Source organism: Micromonas pusilla, assembly GCF_000151265.4.
Source record: "Micromonas pusilla CCMP1545 genomic scaffold MICPUCscaffold_14, whole genome shotgun sequence".
In the NCBI taxonomy this organism is placed as follows: Eukaryota; Viridiplantae; Chlorophyta; class Mamiellophyceae; order Mamiellales; family Mamiellaceae; genus Micromonas; species Micromonas pusilla.
In genome coordinates this window covers 679,458-698,492 of record NW_003315895.1, presented here as the reverse complement: position 1 = coordinate 698,492, position 19,035 = coordinate 679,458, and the positions used below count along the sequence as shown (strand labels likewise).

At 67.1% G+C, this 19,035-nt stretch overlaps 11 protein-coding genes across 11 annotated transcripts; 6 read left to right on the top strand and 5 right to left on the bottom strand.

Annotated features, from left to right (window-relative positions):
- Positions 1 to 25: 25 nt before the first annotated feature.
- On the top strand, positions 26 to 856 carry MICPUCDRAFT_42814 (uncharacterized protein; the record flags this gene model as incomplete). Its single annotated transcript, XM_003063456.1, has 1 exon — positions 26 to 856. The coding sequence occupies one exon, from the start codon at positions 26 to 28 to the stop codon at positions 854 to 856; it is 831 nt and encodes a 276-aa protein (XP_003063502.1).
- Positions 857 to 1,119: 263 nt separating this feature from the next.
- On the bottom strand, positions 1,120 to 1,715 carry MICPUCDRAFT_63908 (uncharacterized protein). The gene has a single exon (XM_003063260.1). It carries the CDS (start codon positions 1,674 to 1,676, stop codon positions 1,167 to 1,169), a length of 510 nt encoding a protein of 169 aa, XP_003063306.1. The 5' UTR covers positions 1,677 to 1,715; the 3' UTR covers positions 1,120 to 1,166.
- A 3,028-nt stretch (positions 1,716 to 4,743) lies between these two features.
- On the bottom strand, positions 4,744 to 6,089 carry MICPUCDRAFT_63907 (uncharacterized protein; the record flags this gene model as incomplete). The annotated part of the gene is made up of 3 exons (XM_003063259.1): positions 5,666 to 6,089; positions 5,296 to 5,550; positions 4,744 to 5,114 (listed from the first exon to the last, which is right to left on the bottom strand). The coding sequence occupies exons 1-3, from the start codon at positions 6,063 to 6,065 to the stop codon at positions 4,744 to 4,746; spliced, it is 1,026 nt and encodes a 341-aa protein (XP_003063305.1). The 5' UTR covers positions 6,066 to 6,089.
- A 478-nt stretch (positions 6,090 to 6,567) lies between these two features.
- Positions 6,568 to 8,436, top strand: MICPUCDRAFT_70945 (amino Acid/Auxin permease family; the record flags this gene model as incomplete). The annotated part of the gene is made up of 3 exons (XM_003063455.1): positions 6,568 to 7,129; positions 7,339 to 7,889; positions 8,065 to 8,436. 3 exons carry the CDS (start codon positions 6,568 to 6,570, stop codon positions 8,395 to 8,397), a joined length of 1,446 nt encoding a protein of 481 aa, XP_003063501.1. The 3' UTR covers positions 8,398 to 8,436.
- Positions 8,437 to 8,564: 128 nt separating this feature from the next.
- On the bottom strand, positions 8,565 to 9,914 carry MICPUCDRAFT_53216 (uncharacterized protein; the record flags this gene model as incomplete). Its single annotated transcript, XM_003063258.1, has 2 exons — positions 8,565 to 9,236; positions 9,294 to 9,914. The coding sequence occupies 2 exons, from the start codon at positions 9,912 to 9,914 to the stop codon at positions 8,565 to 8,567; spliced, it is 1,293 nt and encodes a 430-aa protein (XP_003063304.1).
- Positions 9,915 to 10,111: 197 nt separating this feature from the next.
- Positions 10,112 to 11,362, top strand: MICPUCDRAFT_53215 (uncharacterized protein; the record flags this gene model as incomplete). Its single annotated transcript, XM_003063454.1, has 1 exon — positions 10,112 to 11,362. The coding sequence occupies one exon, from the start codon at positions 10,112 to 10,114 to the stop codon at positions 11,360 to 11,362; it is 1,251 nt and encodes a 416-aa protein (XP_003063500.1).
- Positions 11,363 to 11,797: 435 nt separating this feature from the next.
- MICPUCDRAFT_53214 (uncharacterized protein) lies at positions 11,798 to 12,815 on the top strand (the record flags this gene model as incomplete). The annotated part of the gene is made up of 2 exons (XM_003063453.1): positions 11,798 to 12,167; positions 12,415 to 12,815. 2 exons carry the CDS (start codon positions 11,798 to 11,800, stop codon positions 12,813 to 12,815), a joined length of 771 nt encoding a protein of 256 aa, XP_003063499.1.
- Positions 12,816 to 13,449: 634 nt separating this feature from the next.
- MICPUCDRAFT_53213 (uncharacterized protein) lies at positions 13,450 to 13,848 on the top strand (the record flags this gene model as incomplete). The annotated part of the gene is made up of 1 exon (XM_003063452.1): positions 13,450 to 13,848. The coding sequence occupies one exon, from the start codon at positions 13,450 to 13,452 to the stop codon at positions 13,846 to 13,848; it is 399 nt and encodes a 132-aa protein (XP_003063498.1).
- A 289-nt stretch (positions 13,849 to 14,137) lies between these two features.
- On the top strand, positions 14,138 to 14,815 carry MICPUCDRAFT_53212 (uncharacterized protein; the record flags this gene model as incomplete). The annotated part of the gene is made up of 1 exon (XM_003063451.1): positions 14,138 to 14,815. One exon carries the CDS (start codon positions 14,138 to 14,140, stop codon positions 14,813 to 14,815), a length of 678 nt encoding a protein of 225 aa, XP_003063497.1.
- Positions 14,816 to 15,100: 285 nt separating this feature from the next.
- MICPUCDRAFT_53211 (uncharacterized protein) lies at positions 15,101 to 16,387 on the bottom strand (the record flags this gene model as incomplete). Its single annotated transcript, XM_003063257.1, has 4 exons — positions 15,101 to 15,242; positions 15,427 to 15,489; positions 15,655 to 15,763; positions 15,880 to 16,387. The coding sequence occupies 4 exons, from the start codon at positions 16,385 to 16,387 to the stop codon at positions 15,101 to 15,103; spliced, it is 822 nt and encodes a 273-aa protein (XP_003063303.1).
- Positions 16,388 to 16,478: 91 nt separating this feature from the next.
- Positions 16,479 to 18,493, bottom strand: MICPUCDRAFT_48865 (CorA metal ion transporter family; the record flags this gene model as incomplete). The annotated part of the gene is made up of 2 exons (XM_003063256.1): positions 16,479 to 16,752; positions 16,896 to 18,493. The coding sequence occupies 2 exons, from the start codon at positions 18,491 to 18,493 to the stop codon at positions 16,596 to 16,598; spliced, it is 1,755 nt and encodes a 584-aa protein (XP_003063302.1). The 3' UTR covers positions 16,479 to 16,595.
- Between the last annotated feature and the right edge of the window lie 542 nt (positions 18,494 to 19,035).

Sequence of the window (19,035 nt, the reverse complement as noted above, 5' to 3'; positions counted from 1 at the left end):
CCGCGCGCGCGCTCGCGACACGACGATGGCCGGGCGGTTCCCCTCGCGCGCGTTCGCGCGCGGGTTCAGCGCCGGCGGCGGCGTCCGGCGGCGACTCGGCGGCGGCGGCGGCGGGGCGGGGCCGAGGAGGGACGTCTCCCGAGCGGACGCGGCGAGTAACCGCGCCATCTCGAGCGGCGCGTCGAACGGCGGAAAAAGCGGCGCGTCGTCGTCCTCCTCCTCCTCCCTCAATGGCTTGCTCCAGCGCTACGCCGCGATGAACGAGGCGCACCCGACGACGACGCGCGTCGGCACCGGCGTCGTGATCCTGTGCGTCGGCGACGTCGCCGCGCAGAGGATCCAGCACGAGGGCTCGCGCGACCGCGACTCGAAACCGTTCGCGATCGACGCGCGACGCCTCGCCGCGTTCGCCTCGTTCGGCGCCATCTACACGTCCTGGTTCCAGATGCACTGGTTCCGCGCGCTCCAGCGGTGGTTCCCGCGGCGCAGCGTCATGGCGTTGAGCACCGCGACGAAGCGCCCGTCGCTGATTCGCGCCGACGTCCTCGCGCCGTTGCTGATCAATCAGTTCGTCGCCGTGCCGACGTTGTACTACCCGTTCTACTTCGCGTGGACCGGGTTCGTGCGAGGCTTCACCGCGGAGGAGTCGATCGCGCTCGCGAGAGAGCGGTTCACGCCGCGGCTGCTGTGTCAGAACTGGGCGTTCTGGCTCCCCGCGCAGTTCGCGCAGTTCGCGGTGGTGCCGCCGGGGTACCACATTCTCTACGTCAGCGGGATGGGGTTAGCGTGGAACACGATACTCTCGCTGAGGTGCGTTCTATACACTGGTCCCCATACGACCGCGTCGGCGTGGTGAACGCCGATCCTTAAGGACTTTGCCCGGCGCGTCTCTCCGCCCACCCCCCGCTTTCAATCCCCGCCATCGACGCCTTTCAACTCCATCTGACGCCTTTCAACTCCACCCCGACATCGCTTTGTATGGAACGACCCTGAGCACGCTCACGTCCGCGGACGCGGCGGACGCGCGGGGCGAGGAGAAGACTAATAAGACTAATGAGACCGCGACCGCGAAGGCGACGAAGAAGGCGCGATAGGATAGGATATATGCGTGCGATAGGTCGGCCGATCTGCTATCGTATCACCACCACAGAACTAGCTATCAATACCTAACGCCTGATACCGCGTATCTTATAGGACGCCCCTCGGGACGGAAGGTCCTCAAGAAACGGCGTTCCCCGCCGCATGCGAACGGGATCGTATGGGGACCAGTGTCGTGTAGAACGCCCCTCAGTCGCGTTCCTCGAGCGGGAGCGTCTCCACCGCGCGACGCGGTCGCTCCGCCGGCGGCCGTCGCGCCGGCGCCGTCGTCGTCGTCGTCGCGGCGACGGCGGCGGCATCCTTCGATTTCGATTTCGATTTCGTCGCCCACGGCAGCGAAGACATCCGCTTCGCGCTCGCCACCGCGCTCGCCGCGGCTTTAAACGAAGGCGCCGCGCCGCCGGTCGCGGTCGCGGTCGCCGCCGCCGACATCGCCATCGCCGTCGGCTTCGGTTTCTTCCCGACATGACTCGCGCGCTGTCGCGCGTAGTGCGCGCCCCAGCTCGTCCCCGCGAGCTTCCCGACGAGCGGCGGCTCGTCGTCTCGAGGATATGAACCGTCGCGTCGGTTCGCATCATCGCGACCGTCCGTCTCCGACGCCGCCCACGGCGCCTTGGCGCGCGCCGCGCGCTCCTCCTCTCGCGCCCTTCTCTCTCGCGCCGCCGCTTCCGCCGCCGCGGTCTCCTCCTTCGCGCGTCGCTCCTCCGCGCGCTCCAGCCGCGCGGCGTGCGCTTGCCTCGCGCGCGGGTTCCCTCGGTGTTTCATCGTCTCCTCCTCGACTCTGCGGCTCTCGCGCTGTACGGAGTTGATAGGCGTCAGATGGGGTTGATAGGCGTCAGAAGAGGAGTTGAAAGGCGTCGAGGTGTGTCGGGATCGAAAGCGAGGGACCCTGGGCGAAGAGTCACGCCGGGAGAGAAAGTCCTCAAGGAACGGCGTTCACCACGCCAACGGGGTCGTATGGGGACCGGTGTGAGATGACAGAAGAACGCGCCTCAGCCTTTCTCCACTTCTCCGCCGCGGAGGCTTCCGCGACGACGCCGCGAAACGCGTCGCGGGCGTCTTCGCTCCTCGCCGCGACCGCGTCCGTCGCCAACTGCTTCGCGACGCCCCACCGCTTCGCCGCGTGGAGCTTCGCTGCCGCCGCGACGGACGCTCTGAGCGCGCGGACCTCCTCCGCGGCTCTCGCCGCTTCCACCGCCGCTTCCGCCTCCTCACGCGCTTTCGCCGCCGCCGCCTCTCGCTCCTCCTCTCGCTCCGCCTTGGCTCGAAGCGACGCGAGCCGCGTCATCTCCGCGACGATGCCGTCGTCCACGTCGCCGTCCTCGTCGACGTCGCCGGCGTGCATCGCATCGCGCTCCGCGGCTTCGCGCGCGACCTCCCTGGACGCGCTCCAGCCGCGTTCGTCGTCGTCGCCGCCGCCGTAGCCGCCGCCGTCGCCGCCGCCGCGAAGGCGCGCCCTCGCTTCCTCCATCTCCCACGCTGTCTCCGCGGTGTCGAACATGTGCGCGAACGCCGCGGGAATCGTGAGCCCGTCTGGGGGCTCGGGAATGAGGTGCGACTCGTGCCCGTGGCGCGCGTACGCCTTGGCGTACTTCCTCGCGATGTCTTCCGGCCACGCCTGAGGGTCGTTCCATACAAAGCGACGTCGGGGTGGAGTTCAAAGGCGTCAGAAGCGGAGTTGAAAGGCGTCGAGGTGTGTCGGGATTGAAAGCGAGGGGTGGGCTCAGAGATGCGCCGGGAAAAGTCCTTAAGGATCGGCGTTCACCACGCCAACGGGGTCGTATGGGAACCAGTGTATGTAACCAGAACGCGCCTGACATCGTAGTTGCATCAGAATCTGCGCCTCGAGCTCCTGGTACAACGCCCGCGCCTCCTCTTTCAGCCGCGCGCGGCCTTCGATCTCCTTCTCGCGCGCTCGCCTCTCGAGACGCTCCGCGAGGTCTCGAGGCACACGCGCGTCCGCGGGCATCGGATTCGGGTCCGGGAAGTACGCGCGGGCGAGGAGCTCGCCCTTGATGGGACGGTCCTTGCGATCGCGCCACGGATACCAGTGCGAAATCTGATGGAGGAACCGGTGACGCGAACCGACGCGCGTTATATTATCGGTCAGTCGAACGTCTCATCGGTCGAGCGTCGAAAGGGAAGCGCGGGTGAAGCTACGACTACGCGTGCTGTACTGTACACGAAACGACGGCGGAAGGCCTCGACGAGAAACGACGCTCGACGCGACGCGCGAACGGGAGCGTATGGGAAGCAGTCTCACCTTATCCCCGCCCTGGCTCGCCGTGGGGATTTGTTCGAGCGGCAAGAGTATCCTTCCGAGGAAATCATCCGAGGAGCCCTCGTCGAAGTCGAACAGGTCGAGCTCTAGGATTTGCCCTTTCACGATCTGGACGCCGCTCGCGCCGCCATTCCCGCCGCCGAACGCGACGGCGTCGAACGAGGCGACGCCGCCGCCTTTGCTTTTGTCGGATCCTTTCCCTCGCCCTCCTCCGCCGCCCGCGTCGCCGCCGCCGAGACTCGTGATCATAGCGCGGCGCTCGATCGCGTCCCGCTTCGCCCTCGCCGCGACGTCAATCGTCTTGAAGTCGCTGGCTTTGTACGCTCTCTTCTTCTTCCGCGCCTTCTCCTCTCTCTTCAGCGCTTTCAACTTCGCTTTCACCTCTCTCTTCTCTCTTCTCTCCCGGGCTTCGACTTCGTCAATTTTCTTGCACCCGGTCGCCTTCTTAAACGAGTCTAAACCGCCGTAGACGCCGTTCACGATCGTCCCGAGGACCCCGATCTTCGTCGTCTCCGCGGCTTTGATCTGCGCGTCCGTGGACGGCCACACGCGGAAGATGAAGTTGTGGTTCCACGTCGGCTCGATCGTCTTCCACACGACTTTGGTTTTGAAAATTTGATCTTCCCGACCCGTCTCCGGGTCTTTAATCGGCGTCGTCAGCGTCGCTCTGACGTACGGATCGGACGTGCCGCCCAAGTCCGCCGCCTTGATGTCCTTCGCGCGTGTCACGCGGACGCACAGCTTGGTCTTCTCGTCGTCGATGAAATACGCGATGACGTTGCATTCGCCGGAGACTTTTCGTTTTTTGCTGTGCGTCCGCCACGGGTGTTCTCTCGGCGCGGACCGCACGTCCCCGAGCACCGCCTGTGAATTGATCGACCGATACGATGACGCGGAGGGCGATGATTGGTCGTTAGTTTTTGTCTTTCGATGACGTGGAATATGCGTTGGCCGTGGTGCGAGAGACGAGAGACGCGCGTCGTCCGAACGTCGCGCGTCGCGAGGCCAAGGTAAGTTCTATACACTGGTCCCCATACGACCGCGTTCGCGTGGTGAACGCCGTTCCTTAAGGACTTCGCGCACCTGAGGGAGGCTCTTCACGGGCAACACCACCTGCGCCATCGCCTCGTCCGCGCCGAACCCATTCTTGTCGTACAACTCGAGCATCACGACGCTGTCGGAGAATCGTGACACGTGGTCGTACACGAACGTCTCGTTCCACGTCGGCTCGTTCCGCTGTTTCGGCATGATGACCCGCGTCTTTCTCGCGTCGTCGTCCTTCGGCCTCTCGTTCTCGCCGACGCGTAGTAACGTCACCTTGACGTACGGATCCTGCGACGCGGTTTCAACGCGGTCGGGCTCGGTCAGTCGAAAGGCGTCGCGTCGGTCGAGCGTCGAAGCCGAAACCGAGCACGGGGTGAAGAGAAGCACGTTAAGAAGGCATCGAGAAGCGACGCGCGACGCGCGAAGAGGGAAGCATCTCGCGGGAAGTCTTTTTTTGTCGCGCGGGAAGGCGTCTTCTGTCTCACCGAAGCGGCTTCGATCCCGCGCGCGCTCGCGACCGTGACGTGTAACCGCTCTTCCACGTCAGCATCGAGGTAACACCCCAGCGTCACCACCCCGCGGTCTCTCTCCGGCGGCGGCCTCTTCGACTGCAGCTTCACCCAGTGCGCGCGGACGCGAGAGCAGTTCGCGTCCGGCTCGCCGTCGTCGTCGTCGCCGACCCAGGGCCGTTCTATACGAGCGAACGTCGGGGTGAAGTTAGTTGAAAGGCGTCAGAAGCGGAGTTGAAAGGCGTCGAGGGCGGGGATTGAACGCGAGGGACCCTGGGCGGAGAGAGACGACGGGAAAAGTCCTTAAGAAATGGCGTTCACCACGCCAACGCGGTCGTATGGGGACCAGTGTATAGAACGCGCCTGAGCCGCCGCGCCGCGCTTCGTCCACCGCGCGCACCGGTATCGTGATCTGCCCTAAAAAATCGTGCGCGCCGACGAGGTCTTCATCGTACAGCGTCACGATCACCTCGTCGTCCTCGAGCGCTTTCGCGGCGATGAATTCGAACCGTTCGCCCCATGCCGGGTCGCACGTGCGAAACGCCGTGCTCGTCTTTCGCGTGATTTCTCCGAGCGCTACGGACGCGTACGGGTCCGACGTGCCGCCGAGATCCGTGCCTGGTGGCGTATCGAGGGAACGAACGCGATTGGTCAGCATGGTGTGCTTTTGATGACGTGTGCATACACGTGGCACATGATGAGTGGACGATATTGAATGTCGGACGGGACGCGCCTTCCAGGTTCCGCGCGGCGAGAATCTCGACCACCATCCGCCGCGGGCCGTGGTCCCCCGCGCGCAGCGCGCCCGCGTCCGCGCGCCACAGCGCCCTGCCGTCGCGGTCGTGCGTCTTCGCCCACGGGTCGTCGCCGTCCACGGGCACGAGCGTCCCGTCCGCGAACTCGATCGAGCGCGAGCACGACGCGACGGCGCGACGCGCCTCCGCGCTCAGGAGCGAGCGCGTCGGCGTTCGCGCGACCGCCGCGGAGGCGCGCATCGCGTTCGCGAGCGCGCGCGCCTTCTTGGAGTCGCGCCGTCCTCGGATCGACTTCGACTTCGCGGAGGAGGAGGTTCTCGAGGCGTCCGAGGAGGACGCGCGCGAGTCTCTCTCGAGCGACGACGCGTTCGCGCCCATGACGCGAGCGCGGGCGGAGGAGGAGGATAGAGGCCGCGGGCGGGGGGAACGGATCTGATGATTCGCGAGAGTGCCCACCCGCCCGGAGGACGGGCGCGCGATGAAGGGCGAGGGACCGCGGCCGCGCTCGATCCCGCGACGTCGACGCGCGCTCGCGTCCGCCGCGGTCCCTGAGGCGAAGAGAGACGACGGATCCGCGCGCGACCCACCCGGCGGCCGCGTCGCGCTGGACTGACGACGCCGCGGACGACGCGCGCGTCTCGGAGCTCCCGAGACTCATCAGAAACGGTTCTGGTCGCAGACTGCGAAATATACACAAACGTATTTCACCCATCGCTCGGTTTCAACACTTGATCGAGTCTTCTTTCAACTGACCGATAAACATTTTTTGTAGCCCTATGAAAATTTGCTGCCGCCTGAGCCTCTTCTGCCGCGGGGGAAAACGTAAACGCGTCGGCGCGATCGCGAGCGCGTCGCACACGCCTCCGCGCTCGGGGACACGATGACGACGATGTCCGCGCCCGCGGTGGGCGCCCTCGGGGTATCCGCGACGTCGTCGACGACGCGCCGCCGCCGCCGCGCGTCCACCGCCTCGATCCGCGCGTCGGCCGCGGGGCCGGCGCGCGGCCGCGTCGCCGCCGCGGTTCCCTCGCGCGCGACGCCGAACGATGATCAACATCACCATCGTCTCGTCGTCCTCTCGGCGCGCTCGTCCCCCCCGACGCGAACGCGAACGCGCGTCGTCGCGTCCGCGTCCTCCGCCGCCGCCCCAACCCCCGCGACCGGAGGCGACGGCGGCGAGGCGGCGGCGGTGATCAACACCGTGAAGGCCATCTTCGGCGCGGGCGGGTTCGCGCTGCCGTGGGCGTTCGCGAACGGCGGCACCGCGCTCGTGACCGCGTGCCTGGCGTTCAGCTACGTCTTCGCGCTCACCGCGCTCAAGATGCTCGTCAAGGCGCAGGACGTCCTCGTCGCGAGCGGGCAGTCGTCGCGCGCCGCGGTGGCGACGTACGCCGGGCTCACGAAGGAGGCGGTCGGCCCCGTCGGCGACGTCGTGTGCAAAGGTGCGCGGACGCTCCGACTGGTCCCCGTACGACATCGTTCGCGTCGTGAACGTCGATCCTTAAGAAGGACTTTTCTTCCCGGCGTTCGTCTCTCTCCGCCCACGCCACGCTTTATTCAATCCCGACACGCCGCGACGCCTCACAACCACTCCGTCTGACGCCTTTCGACTCCGCCCCGACGTCTGTCCTGTCGCCTCGCGCGAGCGCAGCCCTGAACGTGATCACGTGTTTCGGCATCTCCGTCGGATACATGATCTTCGTGTCCGACACCGTCATCTCGATGCTCCCGGCGCAACACGCGGCGTCGTTCACGACCGCGTCGATGATCGCGCGGACGCTCCCGGCGTGGCTCGGGCTCGCGTTCGTGCGCGACTTCAAGGGGGTAAATCTCATCTCGCTTCTCGGGACGGCGAGCGTGAGCCTCGGCATGCTGTGGGTCACCGCCGTCGCGGCGTCGAACCCGCTGCAGGTCTCCGCGATCCCGCTCGCGAACTTGAGCGCGTTCAGCGGGTTCTTCGGGACCGTCGCGTTCCTATTCTTCATCCACTTCACGCTGTTTAGCGTCCAAGAGGCGATGCCGGACCAGACGCGATTCGTCCCGGCGGTGAGCAAGGCGTTTGCCATCGCGATGGGCGTCTCCGTCGTCTTCGGCGTCGTCGGCGCGTTCGGTTTCGGGCCCGGGGTGAACAGCGTCGTGATCACGATGCTCACCGGCGTGGGCGGGACGATCGTCAAGGCGCTCCTCTGCGTCAACTTACTGGTGCGCGAGCGGCGCGTCGTCGTCGTGACTGGTTCCCATACGACCGCGTTCGCGTGGTGAACGCCGTTCCTTAAGGACTTCGTGCGCGAGCGGCGATCGATCGACCGATTTCCCCTCCCTCCTTCCCCGTCGTTCGTCCGCGACCTCACGCGTTATTTCCCTCCCGCCGCCGCAGTTCACGTTCCCGCTCATGGCGAGGTCGGCCCTCGTGATCCTCGAATCCACGATCGCGCGCGGGAAGGAAATCAGCGTACCCGCGTCGCTCGCGACGAGGGCGGCGTTCGTGCTCTCGGCGGGTTACCTCGCCGGAAACGTCCCGAATTTCGGCACCGTGCTCGGCCTCGTCGGCGGCGTGTGCTGCTGCGCGATGTCCATCGCGATGCCGCCGGCGATCTTGAAGCTCGCGAACGATCGCGCGGGGGTGAAGTCGAGCGCGGGCGAGAGCGCGGTCATCGCGCTCGTGTGTCTCACCGGCGTCGTGTGCATGGTGCTATCCGTCGTGTTGTAGAATACAGTATGTTTTTGGTTGATACGATGCGTTGACGTGATACAGTAGTAGATACCCTCGCTTCCGGAAGTACGCGCTTCCGCACGCCGCTTCCGTATCACGTCGCCGCCGCTAGTCGTCTAAGAGACGTTTTTTATGTTGTCCCGGTCTCGAAAAGCCAGACTCGCTCACGGAAACCTCGGCTCGACCTTTTCCATCCCCTCGCGCGCTCGCCTCGCCGCTTCCGACATCGGCGGCGTGATCGGCTGCCGCACCCCCTTGCTCTTTTCCCCTTCCCTGGCGTACACGGCGTCGTACAACACCCGCGCTTTCGGGTACCGCGCGGCGACGATGTCAACCATCCTCGCGTACGCGCCGCGGCGATACCCCCACGCGTCCCCGGGTTCGAACCACTCGAAAATCTCCGACGTCGTTCGACTCGCGCCCTCCACCTGTTCCAGCCAATCCGCGAGCGTCAGCGTGATGAAATCGTGCCAAAAGTCGCGCCGACGCGTCTTCACGTCCGCGTCATCGGATATGTCCGATAACTCGCCGTCGCTCGCGTCGACGTCGAAGCGGCCGAGCTCCGGCCGCGCGAGCCAGCTCTTCGTCCGGTCGTCGAGATCGTTGTCCACCGAGAGTCGGTCGACGACGCAGAACGTCCACACGAGTCGCTCCGCGTACGCGCCCACGAGCGCGCGGACGTCGTCCCGGCGCTCGTACGGGAGACAGAACCCCTGGAACCCCTCGGTGCCGTAGACGCTGTGAAACAGTCCCGCGTCTTGCAACGCGGGCGAGCACCCCCAGGACGCTGACGTGGACGGGAACGAAGCGGTGTGATTGGTCGGTGAGGTGGTATTCTAGAGTATTCTTGACACGTGCACGCGCGTGATTGGTGGTTCGTGAAACGAGGGAACGGGTGACGTGGCAGGGTGACAAGTGGACGCACCCAAGACGCGCTTCACGCCGAGTAAGTGAGCGTCGAACGTGCCGTTCCCGGTGTGCGCGATCTCTTCGACGCCTTCGCCGTTCAAGAACGCCAGCTTCGCCGGCTCGTCGTCGGTCGGCGCGATCGAGGACGTGACGTGCTCGATCGGGTCGATCGACGCATCGCTCAGCGCCGCTTTCAGCGCGGCGACCTCCGCGGTCTGATCGGCGACGTCCGCCGGGTTCGCGACGCTCGGTTTTTGGAAGCAGTCCGCGAGGTGGTCGAGTCCGACCTGGCGGCACTCCAGGGACCACTCCGCGCGCATGGCCTCTCTCTCGAAGTCGGAGAGCCGCGTCATGTCCCACGCGTCGTCCTCGCCGCCGCGCGAGGACGAGGACGACGCGACGACGACGCGCGATGCGCGAGCGGACGACGACGACGACGACGACGACGACGACGAGAAGAGATCGTCACCTCGACGGCGACCGCCTCCCGCGGAGCGACGACCCGACGCGCGCGCGGAGGAGGAGGAGGAGGAGGACGCGACGCGCCGTCCCGCCGTGGACGCGACGGGCGCGGAGGCGCTCGCGACGGTTCCCGCCGGACGCATCGACGACGCGCGACGGCGGCGGCGCGGCGGGCGAGCGCGCGCGAGAAGCACTGCTGACTCGTCGAGCTCTCAGCGAGGAGATTTCCTGGAGATTTCGCTTTCAAGCGCGAGCTCGCGCCTTTCGCGTCGCGAGCGCACTTCCCCCCCGCGCGCGCGCCTCCCACACCGCGCCGCGCCGCGCCGCTCCGAGCCGCGCCATGCCGACGTCGATCCCGTCGTCGTACATCCGCAAGAGCGTGACGTCCAACTCGCAGACGCGATGGCACGTCCGCGCGTACGACAAGGAGTCGCGCGCGACGGTCGCGCTGGGAACGTTCTCCACGCGCCGAGACGCGGAGAGGTGCTTCAAAGACCACCACCGCGAGGGCGGCGGCCTCCCCGTCGCGACGGCCGCGACGGCGAGGACGACGACGACGACGACCGCGAAGGAGACGACCGCGCCGGCGAAGAAGCGCGCGCGCGATCGCGATCGCGATCGCGCGCGCGCGACGACGCCCGCGAAGACGAAGGCGCCGACCACGACGAAGCGCGGCGCGGCGCCGACCGCGACGACGACGACGACGAAGACGACGAAGACGAAGACGCGCGCGCCGCCGCCGCCGCCGCCGCCGTCCTCGCCCGTCGCGCCCGCGAGCTCGCTCCCGCCGAAGAAGCGCCGGCGGATCGGCGACGGCGGCGGGAGCATGGAGCTCCTCATCGCCGCGGCGAACCAGCACGGCGGACTCGACGCGCTGACGCCGCCCTCCGCGCGTCCGCGGGGGGGTCCGAAGTCGCCCCGCGCCTCCCCAAAAGACGTAGACGTCGCGGCGACGCCCGCGCCCGCGCCCGCGCCCGCGCTCGCGACGCCCCCGAGAGGCGATACGCCGCAGGAGTCGCACACGGTCTTGAGTCCGGTCGCGCGGCCGCCGGCGGCGTTGAACGCGCCGGTACCGGTCGTCGTCACCTCCCCTCCAGCGCGAGACGAGAACGAAAACGTCGACGCGACCGCGGCGGCGGCGGCGGCGGCGGCGACGGCGACGAAACCGCCGAGCCCGCGTTCGATCTGGCAGCGGCTCAAGGCGACGCTTAGCCCGAACGTAGTGCCGTCGCCGCCTCTTCGCGCGCTGCAGCTTCTCCCGGATAACGTCACGAACGTCGTGGACGTCCCGAGACGCGCGCCGTCCGCGGCGGCGCCCGCGCTTCCCCCCGCCGCGGCGGCGGCGGCAGAGGAGACGCGCGGGGTCGCCGCGTTCGCGAGGCACGCGACTTCTATCGAGTTCTGGGACGACGCGGACGAGAACGACGCGTGCCTCGCGGAGGAGGCCGCGGACGTCCTCGCGGGCGCGCGCGCGGTGACGTTCGATGCCCTGCGGGCGTCGTTCGCGCGGCGGGGGCTCAAGTTGGAGTTATTGTTTCGCGTGGTGAAAGAAGGCGACGGCGGCGGCGGAGGAGGAGGAGGAGGGATCTGAATCGACGCGAGTGAACTGAATCGACGCGAGGATAGGACGACGTGTGATGGCGCGTAGACGACGACGCGACGCGGCGCGACGACGAGGACGATGTAATAACGATGACACGACGACGACGCGAACGAAGCGCGCGGCGAGTTTACGGAAAGCCTCGAAGGGGCAGGGCTCAAACCGAGCACTCGATACTCGAGTGCCAATTTCTGTTCGCGCGAATAACGACGCGACGAGACGAGACGACGGTGCCGACGAATTCCGCCCCGCGGCCAGTCGACGTCCGCGCGCGCTTCCGCGTCCACGCGCCGCGCCGTCCACGGTTTTCGCGCGTTCGATCACGCCGCGTCGCGCCTTCGCCTCGTCGCGCCGCGCCGTCCACCGACCCCCGCGCCGCCGCGAAGAAGCGAGCGCTTCCGCGGACGACATCCAACCATCAGCATAATGCCGCCGCCGCTCCCGCCGCGCGCGCATCCGGACGATCTCCGCTCGAGGCTACGAAGCGGCGGCGGGTACGCCGACCGCGGCCCCCCGCGCGGGGGCTACCGCAACGACCGGTACTCCCCGTACGGCGATGTTCGCGGCGAGCGAAGGCAGGCGCCGCCGACGTTGAAAGGCTGGTCGCCCTCTGGGAACACGCGCGACGACGGCAAGGACACGTTCGCGGGTAAGTGCGAGGGATGCGGGAACGACTGCGAGGTTCCGTTCAGGCCGGTGAAGGGAGGGAACCCGCCGGTGTGCAACGACTGTCATCAGTCGCTGAGGAGCGCGCAGGGAGGACCGGACGGGGGGAAGCGCGGGCGGGATCCGTACGGTGCGCGGCGCGCGGACGCGACGAGCGAGCGAGCGAGCGAGCGCCCCGAGATCGATCGCGCGATTGTCTTCGATCGATGTGTGATCGATCGATCCGATCGCGATCGATCGTCGTCGACGAGAATCCTTTCCATTCCGTTCCGTTCCGTTCGTCGCGATCCGTCCTCCTCCCGTCCCGTCCTCCCTCTTCTTACGCGCGCGCGCATCCTTCCCCTCTCGCGCGGAATCGGAATGAAATGAAATAACAGGCAACGGGCAGCAGATGATGATGGTCGTCACGCCTCAGATGATGGCCGCGATGCAGCGCGGCCGCGGCGGCCGCGGAATGATGGGCGCCGGCAGAGGCAGAGGCAGAGGCAGAGGCGCCAACGTGTGGACTCCGGACGGCGCCGGCGGCGAGGGCGCGGGCGCGGCCGGCGGCGAGAGGAAAACGCCCACAAAAGGACCGTTATCAAAAACGTGGGTCCGCCCCGGCGCGGAGATCGCGGGGGACGACGGCGCGGCCGCCGGCGCGGGCGGAGGCATCAACGCGCCGTGCACGTTTTTCGCGCGGGGGAAGGCGCGTTCTGATTCACACTGGTCCCCATATACGACCGCGTTCGCGTGGTGCACGCCGTTCCTTGAGGACTTTCTCTCCCGGCGTCTCTAACCGCGCACCCCTTCCTCGCTTTCAATCCCGACACACCGCGATGCCTTTCAACTCCGTCTGACGCCTTTCGACTCCGCCCCGACGTCGCTTTGAACGACGGAACGACCCAAAGTGCCGCCACGGCGAGGACTGCCGGTTCTCGCACGACCCGGACCTGATCGCGGCGAGCCAGGGAGACTCGCTGCAGGGGCAGCAGGGCGACGACGACGAGCTGCCGGAGATTGACATGAACGAGTGAGCGAGCGGCGGCGGCGGCGGCGGCGGCGGCGGCGGCGGCGGCGGCGATGGGAAGAGGACTACAGTATACGGAGTTGCATGTGAATAAAAATTGTTTGCCAACCAAATGCCAAAACTTTGCCAAAACGAAACCTTCCACCCGCGCGGTCGTTCTTCTTGGACGCGCCGCCGCGTGCGCCGCGACCGCCGGTCGTCTCCTCCTATCGGCTCCCTCCGCGAAAACCCTCTATCCCCCGCGTGCGTCGTTTCTTTTCCCCGCGTCGTCGTAGCTCCCGGCGAGCACTCCGCGACGCGCGCGCGACGCGCTCGGAACCCTCCCTCCCAGCGCCAACTCGCGAGCGGAAGCGAGGAGCCACCTCCCCACGCGCGGACCGACGCGCCGCGCCGCGTGCCCACGATGTCGATGTTCGCGCGCGCGACGCAGCGTGCGAGCTCGCGCACCGCGTGCGCCGAGCTTCTGAAGCTCGCGCGCGCCTCGGCGCTCGGCGTCGACGGCGTCGCCGCCAGCGCCGTCGGCCGAGTGGTCTTGAACCGTGGGCGCACCAGGTCTTATTCCACGAGCGCGAACCCCGCCGCCGACGTCGCGACGGCGCGCGCGACGGCGATCGCGGGCGGCGACCGCTTCCGCGCGACGCCGACGCCGCGCGTTCGCGCGAGCGCGCAAATCTCCCACGCCGCGGGGCGGCTCGCGATCGCTCGCTCGGTCTCGACGTTCGTCTTCTCCGAGTTTTCTCAGGTGCGTTCTATACACTGGTCCCCATACGACCTCGTTGGCGTGGTGAACGCCGTTCCTTAAGGACTTCGCCCGGCGCATCTCTACGCCCACCCCTCGCTTTCAATCCCCGACCGCGACGCCTTTCAACTCCACCTGACGCCTTTGAACTCCACCCCGACATTCGCTTGTATGGAACGACCCTCAGCCTTCTTCGCTCACGAGTTCGCGCGTCGCGACGGAGGCCGACGTCGTCGGCGACGACGACGCCGTCGTCTCGTCGCGCGCGCCGCCGCCGCCGCCGCCGCGCGAGATGTTCGCAGCCTCGACCTCGACCTCGACGCCGCCGCCGCTGCGACCGAGCTCGACCTCGATGCCGCGGCCGCCGCGACCGAGGACGCCGCGCCGTCGCCATCGCGCGCGCGCGAGAGTCAGAACCGGAAGAGAGTGGGACCGAGCGTACCGCGCGCGGACGCGCGCCGCGCGCCGCGGGTTCGCGACGAAGGTCCCGGTGAAAGACGAGCCCCTGCCGACGATCGAGGAGGAAGAGATGGAAGTCTTAGAGGACGACGACGACGACGACGACGACGACGACGACGACGAAGTCCTTAAGAAACGGCGTTCACCACGCGAACGCGGTCGTATGGGGACCAGTCACGACGACGACGACGACGAAGTCGACTCGAAGGAGGCGCACGTCAGCGAATACCTCGCCGAGGAGCTCGAAGCCGAGGAGGATAACTTCGCCGTGGGCGGCCTCACCGGCCCCGCGCACCTCGAGAGCAAGGCAGTGGGACTCAGGAGCGAAGCCGACGGCCTGGAGAACACCGCGACGGCGCTCAGGGAAGGGTACGCGCGTCGTCAACGCATGAAGGTAACGCTACGCGATGGCGTTCAAGGCCTCTACAATTTTAAACGTCGAGGCTCACGTAACTCGTTTCACTTGCAGGTGCGCGAGTTGGAAGAGAGGGCGTTGGCGCTGCGGGAGAAAGCGAAGGAGCTGGACGCGCAGGCGCTCGCGCTGCGCGAAATCGCGAACGGCGGACTGTGACGCGAGCGACGGAACGAAAGGCGCGACGGACGCGTGAAAAAATAAAACACGCGACGCGAGCGAAAGAGGGAGCACGACGCGACAGCGTCCTGCTCGTTGTACTTGTACCGTAGGATTTCGACGACGAAGACGTGATACTAAACCACCACCACCGCGTCGACCTCTATTCGTACGCGTACGCTATCTATGCGCTCTTCTTCTACAGTATTCTAACTAAAGCACGTATTTCTAACCGCGCCGCGTGCGCGTCGCGCCTGCGGTGGGATCTACTCGTACCTACTGTATCTATCGGCGTTCTTTCCGAACGAAAACGACGGACACGCGCGTCTCCCCTCGCTCGACCTCGTCGCCAACCTTCACGCCCGCGACCGCCGCGTTGACGCACAGCGGTGTGATCCTGTCCACGCTCGCCTCGCGTATCCCGTGCCTGAGGGTCGTTCCATACGAGCGAATATCGGGGTGAGATTCAAAGGCGTCAGTTGGAGTTGAAAGGCGTCGAGGGCGGGGATTGAAACCGTGGAGTGGGCGGAGAGACACGCCGGGAAAAGTCCTTAAGGAATCGCGTTCACCACGCCAACGCGGTCGTATGGGGACCAGTGTATAGAATGCACCTGAGCGCGTACGCGTCGCCCTCGTACAGCAGCAACGAACGCGGTCGGAGGTACACTTGCGCCCTATGTCGGGGTGGAGTTGAAAGGCGTCAGTCGGAGTTCAAAGGCGCCGAGGGCGGGGATTGAAAGCGAGGTGTGGGCGGAGAGATGCGCCGGGAAAAGTCCTTAAGGAACGGCGTTCACCACGCCAACGCGGTCGTATGGGGACCAGTGTGAGATAGAACGCACCTCGGCGACGGCGCGTCCGGGCGTCGCGCGTCCTCGTCGTCCGTCTCGGACGCGGGGCCTTCGCGCGCCCAGAAGTCTATCAGCGCGCCGCCGCTCAGGGTGACGATGGCTGCGGGTGATCGCGTGGAGGGTTGGTGATTGATGTGTGATTGGTGAGCGCGTGATCGGATTCGCTGAAGCGTACGATACGATCGCGCCGTCGGGGCGGTCGAACGGGAGACGCACCGACGCGCGGGTTGTAGATGTCGCCGTCGTTGTGCGGCGTTATGCCCGCGGGGCGTCGGTACTCGTTCACGAGCACGTGGTTCGGCGCCGCGCCCTCCGCGACGACCCCGGCGTCCGATACCGCGCGCGCGAGCGCGGCCGCGAACGGCGGCAGCGGCTCCGCGACGTCCAACTCGGACGGTCGCCCTCCCCAATTTTGCACGCGTCGCTGGCCCGAGGCGACCCAACGCGACGCCGCGTCTGGGGCGTACACGCCGCGCAGCACCGCGGCCTCCTCGTCCGCGGACAGGAAGTCGGGGACGTAGTGCAGGCCGGCGACGCCGCGGTCGGCGCCGACGGCGTGGTCCGCGAGGCGCAGCGGCGTCCGCGGCGACAGATCGCACGGCGCGGGCGCGGCGCGGATCTCGTCCGCGTTCGACGACGACGTCTCTTCCGCGGCGGCGGTCGCTCGCTTCGCTTCAATTCTGCGCGCGCGCTCGGCTTCGAACAGCGACTTCATGTCCACCATGGCGACGACGCGACGACGACGACGCGACGACGACGACGCGGCGACGTCCGCGGCGCGCGCGGCGACGAGTGGCGCGGCGACGTGGTTCGGTGCCAAAACTTTCGTTTGCGATAAATAAAAAAATAGTACAAAGGGGCGGGGGCCGCCGCGCGCCCCCCTCCCCCTCCAAATCCAAACCCAACGCGACGAGACGTTCGCACATCATCAATCACAGAATTCGCTTATACCTAATGTAAATCATCGACGCCGCGAACGCGAAGATCATCAGCACCGAACACGCGACGTTCACCGCCACGAACGTGCTCTTAGAGTCCTCCTTCCCGCTCGTCAGATTCATCCCGAAGATGGACGCCACGACGCCGTACCTGCGGGGCGGTTTGTGAACGGGTGAACGGGTGGGTCAGTCGGGCGTCTCGCCGGTCAAATTGAACGTACCGCACGTCGAAAGAGACGCACGCGCGGGGTTGGGTTGAGCGAAGAGAAACGAACGAACGAACGAACGACGCACATGGAGACGAACAACGTCGCTGTCGTGAGCACGAGCTCGAGCTTGATGAGCTGATTCCGTTGGCTGTCGAGCTCGATGTTAACAAAGTCTTCGGTGTCGTCGATGTACTCGTCCAGCGCTTGCAGCTCCGCGAACGTGCTGTCGATGTTCGCGAAGTACGTCTCGAGCAGATCCTCCACCTCCTGAAGGTCCTTGTCGTCGTTCAAGTCGGGGTAGTACTCCGGCTCGACGTCGTCGTCGCTGTGGTCCTTCGGAGTGTCGCCGTCGCCGCCGCCGCCGGTGGCGTCGTCGTCGTCGCGTTTCGCGTCGCCGTCGCCGTCGGTCGTCGTCTCGCCCTTGTCTTTGATCGGCGAGAGGATGGGCTGGCGGAGGATCTGCGCCCGGCCCCCGCGTCCGGGCTCCCCGCCGCCGCCGCCGAACCTAGGGGAGTAATACCCGCCCACCCCGCCGACGCCGGCCATGGCGGCTTGGAACCCCGCGCCGTTGAACCCGCCCATCGGCGTCGCGCCGCCTTGCCGCTCGTTGCCTGGGATGTTCGCGAACAGCTCCGCGAGCAGTTTGCGCGTCAGGTACATGTCTCGCATGTCCGAGTCGTCGTCCAGGTAGCGCTTGATCTCTTCTCGAACTTTCGACACTCGGCCAGTCATGCGCGTGACTCTCGACTTCAACCGCCGGACTCTCTCGAGGTTCACCGTGGACACCTTCTTACGCAGCGACTCCAGAGACGATTTCGCTTCCGCCGCCGCGGCGACTTGCTCCGCCTCGAGATCGTTGCAGACAATCTCGAGCGCGACCTCGAGCGCGATGAGCTCGAACGGGAGGTCCTCCTGTCGAGCGCTCTCGTTCCGGTTCATCGACTGCAACCGTCGAAGCGTCGCGGACACGCTGTTATCGCCGCCGCCTCCGGGGCCCCACGGGTCGCCGCCTCCGCCTCCGCCGGCGGCGGCGGCGGCGACTTTTAACGCCGCCGGCGCCGCCGACTGGATTTGGATTTTCTTCGCCCCTAAAGGCGGCGGCGGCGTCCCGACGCCGGTTTGAAGCGCCGGTTTCGCAGACGCCGGCGCGAGCGGCGACGACGCCTTCCCCGTCGCCGCCGTCGCCGCCACCCGCTGCACGTCGTCCAACGACTGCGAACGGCTCCCCAACCCTTTCGCGAGCTTCCCCCCGCGCACGCTGCTATCGCTGTCGTACCCGGGCCCGGAACCCGCGGTCTTCTCCGGCGTCGTCGTCGTCGTCGGCGGCGGCGGCGGCGGCGGCGGCGTCGCCTCCGACATCACGACCTCTCTCGCGTCGACGCTCGCGCCTCGCTTCGCGTCGTTTTCCGATCCCCCGTTATCCTCCTTGTCCGTGTCGCTGTCGTACACGTTCGAGATCCCGTGCGAGTCCATCAGCTTCAGTTTCCGCATCAGCAGCCTCCGTTGCAGCTCGGGGAGGTACTTGGTGACCGTGATGTTTCGACCGTCCTGTAGGTACACCTCCTCCGCGGTGATCAAGAGTCGAATCTGTTCCACCTGGACCACCATGCACCGCTCGCGGCACAATATCGCGGCGGAGTACGAGTTGCTGTGGCTCGGTTCGAGCATCCTGAGATCGCGCATCGGGACGCGGACTGCGCGCGCGGGCGGCGGCGGGGGAAGGGAAGGGAAGGGAACGGCCGGGGTCGGTCGGGGGACGACGTGACGATGGGGCGAAAGAGAATAATCTAATCCATTTGGTAATCGCGCGAAATGGTGGCGGAACGCACCGCGCGCCGGGCGGGGCGGCGCGACGACAGCGCGATACGCACCTAGCGACGACAGCCGGTGCTTATCGATCGTCACCGGCGTGCATATCCCCTCCTCGTTCATCTTCAGCCACGCTTTCGGGCCGATCGCCCTCGGCGCGACCCCACCGTTCGGCGGTTTCGGAGGCGCGTTGACCTTGCTCGCGATGCCACCCTGCAGCCCCGCGACGTCGGCGTCGGACGCGCTCTTGGGCATGCCGGGGATTCCGCGCGCGACTTTGTTCATGTCCGCGACCGCGAGGAGCGCGGGCGGGGCGAGCGCGCCCGCGGGCGCGAGCGCGGGCGCGAGCGGCGGGCGCGAGGGCGGCGGCGGCATCGGGGCCGCCGAACGCGGCGGATGCGTCGGCGACATCCGTG